Here is an 11,750-nt window from a genome sequence, read left to right as displayed (position 1 = left end):
GACAGATGCCATCGAACGTAAAGTTACTTGTGCAGTTTTTTGGAACTGCATAGTGACTGACCTAAAATCCCATGAGGGTTGTTACTTTTCTTGGCAGCTGGGGGAAAAGGAGGGCAGCGTTGGACCTCACTGGCACACAATCTGGAAACAAATCCTATACAGTTTCTGCTGACGCTCTGTGCCATGCAGTCAGCTCATGAACTATCATTTTTTTTCATCTCACCCCACTAAGGTCTGTAGTCCAAAAGGGAAGATTACCTGTAAAAGTGACAGGCAGTGCACACAAGTAGAGGTTTAGGATTCCATTCACTGAAGGCTTTGAGATGGTGAGTCCTAGGTAACAAAAATTGCCAACAGACAAACTCGTTTTAGAGCCCTGAATCGAAAGGAAAGTAGTAAAATAGTAGACATATTTCTGATAGAGTAGCACAAAATTGGGAGGAAATGTGATTTACAACAAGAAATATTAACCACAACTGGCAAAATCTAATGATTTATTGATGTACATGTCATCGTTTGTAACAAGTATGATGCCCACAAGACAACAATAGGGGCGGAACATCTAGCCTTCATTCTGCTGAGGCATGGAGATGACGGGCGCAGGTAAAGGTACAAACAATACTTGTTGCAACATTGTGTTAGCAGCAAATCTGTGTATCAGAGCCCACTCTATACTTTGAGGCTTTGTCTTGTGCTGCTTTTTTTGCCACCCGTCTCGGTTTTCTGGTCGCATTAAATTAACGTGGGGAAAGTGGACATCATTTTATTTGCACAGTTCTGAAAAATAAAATACGCCCAGTACACTGGTTAAATGTCATGTCTGTTCCTAAATATCTTCAGTGTCTTAAAGCCAGAGTTAAGAACGCATTGTGGCCAGTTAACAGTTCACAAAATTTGCAGCAAGGGGGAAAAACAGAAACGCTCAACATTTTCGTGAACATATTACAACACATCTACTGTTGTACAGTTTGTAAGAGTGGAATTATTCTGCATCTGTCACAACTTTGTGATGTTCGACGAAGCAGACTTTAGTAAAAGGTGCACTGGCCTTGCCGGTTATTCATCTACTATTCTCTTTTCCATTAAATACGTAAAGCACATGTCCAGAAAATTAAACTACGATTGAATAAGCAAGAAGAAAAATAAAGCAGATCGACAGAGCCGCAAAAGGCAAATGTAACAAGCATGGGTTGTATACAAACTTTGCATAATCCAATAGTTAAACGATAACATGGACTGAAATGCAGAATATGGTTTGACTGAACTATCCTACCGCTCCCCTGAGAAGCAATGTTTAGCTCTTCATCTTGTGCACATGTACCAAAAAGGCCGTAGACGAACTAGTTTCCAATAACCTGGTGTTTTTTCTTCTGGCAAACGAGAAATGCTTAGAAACGTAAAGTAAATAATTAATTATTTGCATAACTAAAGATCAATGCTTCACCTCCAAACCTAAACAATAAGGCTGATCATATCCTGGTTTCCAATCAAAATTTACCCCTTAAGCTGCACAAAAAAAGTTAATCTTCTGCATTGTAAAACACAGAATTCCACTACCTAGGTAGAATTTTCTTTGACAATATTATTTGTCAAAATCCAAAACTGAAGCAAAGAGAAACTTTGAAACTATGCCAAAAAAATGTCAATTTGAGGCTCTGTAGACTGAAATGGAGCTGATGGTGAATATTGTTTTTTTTTATTCAATAAATACTGGGGCTTCAGCCTCCCACAAACTGCAGCTTACTATACTTGTCCAACTCCAGTTGGAAAGGTGCAAGTTTGGTTTTGGTTGCATCAAATGAGAGGTGTCATCTATGAACTGAATTGGTCTGCAACCACAAAACATTTTAGTATTTACTAAACCACTTTTGCAATTCAGAAAGGGCTTACCAAATCGCAAAAGTTGCTTTGCTTCCTTCCAAATCATAATTAGGAAAGAACATGAAAGTGTTGTTGCCTCATAAATGCGATTAGTTATTAGCTGTGTTGGTCGCAAGCCTTTAAAATGTTACCAACTTCTCAAAGGAGCTAGTAACAAATTAACTAAGAAGAAGCTATCTCTTTAAAAATTTCTGCTTTGGAAATCCCGCTGAGTGGCCTTGAGGGGAGCCGGCGGAGGTCCATAGGACCACTGCCTGCCCCCACTGATGTCTTTTCAAATGGCAAACATTTTTCCTTGCAATGCAAAGTATGGTGATCTTTTCCTTGCAGGCTGCGACCCCAGCCAATCACTAGAAGCTAAATACAGCGACCTTATTAATACTCATTGGGAAGGTCATTCACCAACTAGCCTTTAGTACATCAGCCCTCTGTTGCAGAAGGCAGTAAGCCTCCAGGCAGTTCAGAGCGGGATATTCAAAAAGGCTGAGGCGGATTCCAAGTATATGCATATTTCTGCTGTCTCATATAGATTACAGGCACTGCTCAGCCCATGGGATTTTCATAAAGGAACATTGCAGAATTTATACCTAGAATGATCGGAGATGGTGTGAGAGGGAAAGAAACATACTTAAAATTGAGACTTGCTCCTTCAAATATAAAAATCTTACAAGAATCAGTAAATTCCTAAACTAGAACACTGTGCCAAAAAATGCAGGGAGTAACTACAAAAGCCAAAATAGCTAATATCCCATATTTCTTTATTATCTTAAGCAACTTTTTCTCCATCGTGTCTAATGAAAATCATGGATAAAAATCACATGTTGAAGCTGTACTCTGATAGACCAAACAGCATAGGCCTTAGTCAGGCAAAGATTACCAAAAAAAAAAAAAAACAACCACACCTCCATTAGGTACATAACAAGATTTAACAGGATTCCTCAGTGGAGAAAGAGCATCCAGTTTTTAACATTACAGAGATATTAAAATGCTTGCTTAGAAAAATATGGAATACCAAAAAATAACTGACACTGATACCACATGGTCATCGACGAAAGCATACATTGTCAAAATCAGATAGACAAAATTACTCTGCAAATAGCTTCAGGTGAATAAAATTGTGATAATCTAACAACTGTCCTACATGTAAGCACCTAAACAATGACAGCACGAAGAGACAAAATCAAACCTTTACATCGCCACAAAGATGACACATTCTCAAAATAATTTTGGATCAGAACTGGGACCACAAAGAGTTCAGTAGACTAGGCTTTGGATTACAGAGGACACAAATGGCCTGTTAGCAATCTTGACATAAACGTATTAACAAATATAAAAACACCACAAAACTAAAGACACCAGGCAAAATCCTAAAATACTTGGTTGAATTAAGTAGGATTGAGTGTATAACTGTAACAGGAATCAAGGCACTGTCCTCTGCAAGACTCACAAAGGACCTTTAAGTCAACTAAGGATCTGAGCCCTTTGCCAAACTAACACTGACATCGCAAATGTATGCTCCTAAAAAAGAATGTTCTTACATCAGTAAAAGAACAGTGTTGTGCAGGTACATTTACTCCTGATCAAAAGCAATAGAGTAGGTCAAAAGGGGGGCACTGCCTTAGGTGGCTTGAGTGCTATCAGTGTCCTTGAGCCAGGGCAGTAGCAAAAGATAGAAGCTCCTCTTTTAGAATTTCTCCATCTTAAGTATATGGAGAGAGCAGAGATTTGCCTCTTTCTCTCCTTAACAGAGACAAAGTTGCGTAAGAGAAAGTCATTGTAAAAAAAAAAAAAAAGGAACCAACCAGCCTTCATCTAAGCAGCACCCGGTCTTGTATGTGGAAGACATTTGCACCACACAACAAATCCTACAGTTGGGTAAGGTCTATGGGAGCCATAAAGAGAAGTTCTGACTTCTCCGAGGTTATGATATAAAGATCACAACTTTCTTCCACGTAGGTGGGTGGAAAGAAAAGATTCAGACCCTGGTGATGCTAAAAAAAGTAAGCAAAATAAACACTGTAGCTCCTCCAGACCATGAAGAACTACACCTATGATCGCTTCACCTCTTCAACACTGGATCTGTCCCTACTGCAGGCCTCACTCCTGAGGCATTACCGTAAAGCACTCCTGGCAATTTCTCGAGGCCGAGTTTATTTTTCATATAGTGACTTAAGAGCATCATTCTACAGTGGGGTGCAATACTGTAATTTCTGCAGCACTATTCTTCAAAATCACTATTTAACAGTTTTCAGAGACCATTCTCTGTGAAATTAAAATGCTCACTTCAACATGTCAGAGGTTGTACGCTCTCTTGCAGTGCTATTTATATTAGTCACTTATTACAGAGCAGTCGATGGCTTCTTGTGCTATTTACCAATATTCAATCTCTCCTTTATCCAAATACTGTGCCTAGTTTCCGCCACCGTTTTCTCATGGTTTGTCCAACATGATCACATTATGTCAGAATTTCTGCAATTTTCTATGGCCTATGAGTTTTCCAAGGTCTTAGAAGTGCAGCTTGCTTGTTAAACAGGAGGCAACACACACAAATACTTTGGGGTTTCTGCTAACCCTTTGGCTGTCCTGCGCAATCTGTGCTGCTGATTTCAACTTTCTCTCTGGATGGGTTCTCCTTGGCCTCTACGTTAAAAAAAAAAACAATTATAGCTATAATATAGTGAAAATGGACCACACAGACACACATGCACTCACGTGCAGGGTAATCACGAACACTACTGTAACCCTCCAATACGGAGCACAAACGTCATCTAGGTCACTAACTTTACTTATCTCATTCTGAGCTTTCACTATAATTACGTAAGGAGAAATTTTGCAAGCTCTGACCTTGAAACTTATATTATCTAATAGTTATGGAGCAAACAGATTACATCAGCCTGAGTTTGCAAGAAATTAAATTGATTAGCAAACATGGACACACTGAAGCCTGAATTTATCAATCAGAACTCTGGCAAGGATTTCTCTTAATAGCGTAGTTTGTAAACTACCAAAGCTAGCTTCAGACATTTTGCCCCAATGAAGCGATCACCCAATGTAGGTGATACGTTATGTCAAGATGGTTTACACAAGTCAGCCTTATTGGGTTAGTCAAGGCCATTCTCTGGTACCACTGTTATTAGGACCTTGAAATGCTTTACCAGATGCTGAGCCAAGTAGATGCTTTTAGTGCAATGCTGTATTTTGTATCTGCATGTTTTACAGATTCACACTGCAGACTGACAGGCACGCTGGTCAAGGATTTTGGATATGGTGGTTGTAACGAATAATCAGTAGATAACCTTATGTAAGGCGACACCTGAATGGACTCAACAAATGACCTCATGGCACCAGTTTTTACACTCTTGCAAATGAGATTGCATCCCTTTGCTTTCAAGAAGAAATGTGCTGCCAAGGTGACCTTATAGCATCGGATTATGATATAGGAATGTCGCTGTTATAGGTCACGACTCACCACTGTATATTCACTTTAAAGGAAATCAGTGAGTTCCTAAGATAAGAAAGCACTCTGCAAAACATGAAATGTGGACTTAATCAGGGTAAAGGCTATGGCCTCAACAAAATACTTGTGTAACACTACAAGCCCCACCATGTCACTAGCTTTATGTCCCTCCTCCCACCCACACAGTGTTTCAGTATGTGACTCAGCTAATGGTTTATTCAGTGCAGCTGTTCTCCAGCAGCTGGCATGAAGCAGCTAGTCAGATGAAGAATGAATCATAACTGTCATATCAAAGCAGTATAGAACATTTTGCTCTTGGAAAGTCCTGAGCCTGACCCTAACAAACCATAGTAGCTGACTGCAATGAGCAAAATAAACATTTATGGCTACATCACATAATGGAAATATATGGTCTGGCCGAAAATGTGAACTAAGAAAAAACAAGGAAAGGCCAAAAGGCTATACCCGTTAACTAACACTGTACAGGACGTAGTACTGTAGAGAGATCATCCAGAAAGAACAGGGGAAGTTTTAGATGGGTGAACACGACAAAAGATCTTGAAACCAAGGTGGCCTTCTACACTAATCAGAAAATACATATGATAAATTGGTCTGTCATATGCAGGAAACCCTGTTTTACCACTGAAGACAAATTTGATTAAGGTTGTGGAGCTCGGTCTCAAAACTTGGAAATGAGAGGTCTTAGATGCAAGTGGAAGAGATGGAACACTGGCGCACAAGGTGTTGGAAAAACTGAAGTGACTAAGTGATAAACTTGCACCAGACCAGGTCTAAACTGAAAATGACCATAAAGAGCCTTCACTTTCCATCTGTAACATATTGGGTAGTGTACTCAAAGTGCTGATGAGAATGGTATTGTAATATACAAAGGTGTTGTATGTGGCCCTATTAACAAGGCTACAGTCCAGTTTCCTTTATAAGGACACTGAGCTGCGATGATCTGCACCATACCTTTCATTTACATGGAGGTGTTTAGTTCTTTATAACACATGGACCTACTATGTGAAACAATCCTACAGCGTGACAGAAGTGTAAACCATATGCAATTTAATTTCACAAGCAAGAGACGAAAGAAACTCTTCTACAATATATTTCTCCATATTCAGGAGTAGCTAAATATTGTCCAAACCATTCATTTAAAATGGACAAGAATCAGGTCTCCAGTTGGAGTAGTTCTTGCACAATGTAACATCTATAATCTACTCTCTTCTGCTTAACTGGATGCTTAGTGCCAGTAATATTTTGAGATGTTCCCTCATCTTGCTTTTTTTAATCTCTCCATGATTACATTTCCAGACTCGCTTTCCTAACTCCCGCTTTCAAGTATAGACCAACATTTTTAATTACTTTATCCTTCTAAATACTCAACACCTCCAACATTCGTTGCTCATGCTACACATTTGACTCTTCCAAAATAGTTTATTCCTCTTTCTGGTGCAACATACATTTTGTAACAGAGGCACAAGACTAAACGTCCCCACCTTTTATCAGGTAGAGGTTCAAGGGCGTCCATGGGTGCTTATACACTTTAGGTGTTCAGAAAGCAGGTTCTTGGATTATTGTTTTTCCAGGCTGCTTCAAGTGCTGAAGTAAAAAAATATCAGGAGGCTGCACACCAACTTCCCTCTGCTTCTGAGAAAAGGCTCCCATCCCACGTCTGTCGTGGCACAAGGGGAAGGCATTACAAAGTCACAATTGCCTTGTAATAAACTATGACAAGCGAGAAGTAACATACAATTCTTAATTTAGGTGCGTTCTGCTTTAGGAATATTCCTTTAGCTAAAATATGCCCTTTGAGTTCTTGAGGGTACAATATTCAGGGCATGTATATATTCACAGCTATGAATGAGGTAATGTATGTGTACAAATGTTCAGAAAAGTGACTGCACCACTAAGTGTCAAAAACATGTCTTTCCACCCCAACACACAATTAGCATTTTAAGATCAGGAGTTATTGTAAGGTTTGCTTTTTGCACTGGTTGCTACAGTTGTAAAATAATAAACTGCGTGTATATTAGCAAAACTTAAAATAAAGTAAAATTGAAAAATAAATACTGTTACAGATGTTATAAAAAGATAGGCGCGCAGCAATTGCTTGAGCCTTTGTCGCCAATTCTTTCATATCCCCAAGAGCAGATGGGTTCACTCGTGCTGGGTGGCAGTCCAGCTGCCAGTGCTCCAGCCTTGTACGAGAACATCAACTGCTTCTTGTATGGCTGCAGGAAGCCCTCACTCCAAATAGAAGCTTGGTGGTAGTGGGAGGAATCTGCTGGAAAAGGTTGAGTAACTGAAAAAAACGCAGGGCAGACTTTGCCTATCTAAGAATGCACGCAAAACAAATGTGCAAGGCCTCTGCTTAGGTAAACTCACCGCTGATCTGGAGAGCGACAGGACCAGGAGAATGTTTATAAAACTCATGATACAAGATGCAGCTCTTCGCAGACTCTACCCGGTGATTTCCAAATCTTTCTTAATGGGAAGAGTAAACTTGCAAGCACTGAAATTATGGGTTACCATCTAGTTCTTATCTTGCTTTAGCTCTTGTTTGGGGGAAAAAACTGAATCAGTCACTTTGTGGCCAAACTGTTAACACAGCATTGGAAAATTATCGCCTTTAGAGGAAGCTTCAGAAACTCTAGTGAAACTTCCTCCAGGGCGGGGATGTACAATGGACACGAGAATGTAAGCCCAGCCTGCATTTTAGAGATAACACAAAATACACTCTAATTAGCATATTTAGCAACCTTAGGAAATATCAGTTCAGCATTTGCAATCTTCAGCGGTAACAGAGGAAGAGAATACCTTCCACATCTAATCTGCCCACCATTTTCAAGACTCTTAAAACTGAGGCAGTGACTTTTAAACAAAGAGTACAGACGTACTAAGAGTAAGAAAGCGTAGAACCCAAAGCTGTATGGAAGGTTCAAGTTCAGTAGGTTTCATTAGGGGATAGACACTCGTTTCCCTGCTGAAAATGGAGCAAAATCATAATGTTCGTCAAAGCTTTTCTGAACATGCGGAGAACAGTAACCATATATGGTATTGGGTTGAAAATGTCCAGGAAATGAAATATAAGTGCAGCAATAAAGCTATCCCCAAATTTGCCAAAAAGGCAAAGAAACAGGGGAGGCTATGTGTAAATGTATGTCTGTTTGAATAACCGAACTAACGCCTGCAGTTCAGCCTCACTCAAAATCTATGTGGTGACTATGTTCTGAAATGTGTTTGAACACCATAGCAATTCCTACAATCTCCTGTCAAGAGAACAGAAAACACACAAAAAAACGCTGCTGACTAACTGAAATGGTCATAAACCAGATCACAGGGCCTAAAACCCATAAAAGGACTCTTCGCCAAGTATAGGTTGGATGGCACCACGAGTTAACACAGGTACACATGTATCCACTGATAAGTTCTCTTGAAATTAAAGCAGGAACACATTTTTATTAATAACTAGTTTGCAAAATTCTACGTGAAAGAGTGCAATCCCTGATCTTGGACATCTTCCGATTTGTTTTCTCAGGAAGCTCCCAAATCTTCATTAAAGATAACTGGTGAAACCATTGTCCGTAGACACTAGCAACTTCAACACAAAGCCAACCTTGTGGAAGAGAAGAGTGCTGTGAGCAGGATTGTAGTGAAACCAGTCACATCTCGTGCATTTGGCATAATGCATAAGATTTCTTTAAGGCAGTGGCGCGGGTACAGTGTCGTAATCAATGGTATCCTTGGTACAATATAAAATGCAGATCCAAGTTCAATGCCACCTGATGAAGGTGAAACAGTTATTTCGCAGTGCACATGAGTTATGACCTTCAGGCAATATTGTCCATTTGAGGGGCATTTTGTGCAGAAAATCCATGGATATACAGTAGTAGTAGTAGTAGTAGTTCCTCGTTGTACCCACAGTTCATTCTTGTGCGCTGCAGTCGTAACAATTTATTTTCCTATGGCAGTGCCTACTCGGGGTCAATAGAACAGGAAACAGCCTCAACCGAAAGTACCGGCTGTGACAGTTGGATAAGGAAAGGAGAGCACAGAAAAAGTAAATGAAAGGCCACCTCCACTATTGTAACACCTTCTTTTAGGCAGATAAACAGAACGCTGCCCTGACGTCATCGAACTTAAAAGCAAGAACCTCAATCCTGTTGTCAGGCTTGATTTTCAAATGAGAAAAAACACTCTTCCTGGTGAAAAGAAAACATGAGCCCTGCTCCTGCGCCCGCCCCTTTCATGAAATAATGAAGATTTAGTCCCTCTACAGTAACCTCAATGTTTATCCGCAAGTAAACGTAACGACTTGGTCGAGGCTGGCGGTGCAGTCCAAAAAAAAAAAAAAAAAAAAACAATCTTACACTCCTCTATTTAGCTTCCAAACAGATGACTTTACAACTACCTGTGGAATGCCAGTTCCCGTCTCAAAATGCAGGAAAGTGCCTTGAGCCTCTACTGCATCATAAAAGGGTTTCGGTAGGAATGGACAGGTGATGGGCCTCGGGATCCATTTTCACCAGGAAGAACTTTTCTGGTTAAAAACATCAGAAACTCCAGTTTGAGTCGTTTCTGTTAAATTCGTAATAAAAGGTCCCCAGGTCCCCACACCTTCTGTGGCTGTAGCTGGGAGAAGCTATCCTTTAAAATTCATAAAATGACATCAGTAATGATGTAAAGAAAAAGAGATCATTTCGCTGCAGGCATACTAAAAGGTCGGGGTATGTTAGGTGTGGCCGTACTCCTCCTGCAATGTAGCATCCCTTCCTCAGTCTCCTTTTTGGGGCCAGGCACTAGAGAGATCAGAGGAGCTGTCTTTGGAGCAAGTGGAACTCCGTTCCATTAAGAAGGGGTGACGAAGAGCTTCGAAAGCCGATATCCGCTTGTGAGGGTTAAAGGTCAGCATGTCCTGCAAAACAGAGAAACATGTGGCAGATTAGATCATCTCTCTACCATATTTTCAAAAGAAGGTCTCATCAAAAAAGCCTCAGACCAGTCTACGGCAGAACAAGAGCATCAATGGGTGAGGTACTCCCACTTTAAGCAACAGGTCTAATAACACCATGCAAGTGCCACAGAGTGACTTTCGTCTCCCATCCTTCCAACCATCCCTTTAGCTGCGCTCATCCACATATCGATTCATCAATCCTTTCGTCCAGCCTTTAGCCCAAATATCCATCTTTTTACCCATCCAGCCTTTCATTCATCCACTTACCCATGATTTCATACACACATTTATCCAACTTTTCAGTCTGTCCACCCATCCAGCCTACCAGTCTATTGACCCACCATGGATCGATGTATCCATCCATCTATAAACCATGTAATCTATCCACCATTCCACCTTTCCATCCATCTATTCATCCATCCACCAGCTTCCATCAATCCAAGCATATATCTATCTTTTCACCCATTCATTCACTAACTACCCCTTTCTTCCAACTTCTTTCTACCCTTCCTTATACCCATTCATCATTTTACTTCAATCCATTATCTCATCCAAAAGTCATCCATTCATTCACCCAAATCGTACTTCTAACTTTAGTCCTTGGTTCTTTCCTTTAACACTTCATTGTTTTTACCTTTCCTTACTTTCAAACTCCATCCCTTCCTTCACCAGGTTTTATTTTCATCACTCCTTATATTTTTTTTATCCTTCCCTTCCATGTCCACTCTGTTTTTTGCCTCTCTCCCATGGCAACCCTTTTTAGCTGTTAAGAAAGCCAAGCATTCCAGTTATGGGAGGCTGGTTAACCTTCCAACGACCGGGCCAGTGGGCAGCCTCTCTTAAATAGCTCAGGGACACAAGTAAACATGTTTGTATACCTTAACTATAACCCTAGTCACTAGCTGTCCTGTAACCTTAGAGCACGGGCCAGTAAGCATGATCGACTCTAGTTGGTAAAACTATTTAATGGGCCGCTCTTATTAGCAGAGTTAGGCTCAGGGGACAGGATTTAGTGAGGGGGGTGGGAGTGACTAAGTATCTAGAGAAAAGCAAACCTAACGTGGAAAGGCAGAACACGTTTTCAGAGCCTCACAGAGGCCTATGTTTATATCCGTTTTCCCCTTCTGCCTCGACGGCAGGGAACCATCTAGATTCATGAACAATGGTCAACCTTAATAAATGTTAAACTTTGGCGAGTGAAAGCAAATGTCTAGTCTAAAGCATGTAGAAGTCTAACTACAGATACCTGAAAGCAACAACCCTGCAACCCACTTTTTCTTGTTTTGTCTCCCACGCACAAACACACGAGTTGGATATGCTACCCTTGTTGAAATCTTGGACTGTTTACCCCACTTCCCATCCACCATCTCTGTAGAAAATCCAAATAATTTATTATGGCTTCATTTTGTAGAGCACGGAGCGGCCAAAGCTCATTGGATTAATAATGTATCC

General features: G+C 40.5%; 1 protein-coding gene across 2 annotated transcripts in view; it reads right to left on the bottom strand.

The window, feature by feature from the left end:
• Positions 1-481: 481 nt before the first annotated feature.
• The window catches only part of CDK4 (cyclin dependent kinase 4), a 369,431-nt gene continuing 358,162 nt past the window's right edge, over positions 482-11,750 (bottom strand). Inside the window, exon 8 of one of the 2 annotated variants that reach the window (XM_069230925.1) lies at positions 482-10,259. In XM_069230925.1, the coding sequence (XP_069087026.1) occupies positions 10,119-10,259 (141 nt within the window). In that variant the 3' untranslated portion in view covers positions 482-10,118. The remainder of the gene's footprint in view (positions 10,260-11,750) is intronic. The other variant, XM_069230926.1, reaches the window with a different exon arrangement.

The sequence above is a fragment of the Pleurodeles waltl genome, chromosome 4_2, assembly GCF_031143425.1.
Source record: "Pleurodeles waltl isolate 20211129_DDA chromosome 4_2, aPleWal1.hap1.20221129, whole genome shotgun sequence".
Classification (NCBI taxonomy): Eukaryota; Metazoa; Chordata; class Amphibia; order Caudata; family Salamandridae; genus Pleurodeles; species Pleurodeles waltl.
Note: the sequence above shows the minus strand (reverse complement) of the source record. Positions and strands in the feature narration are given on the sequence as shown.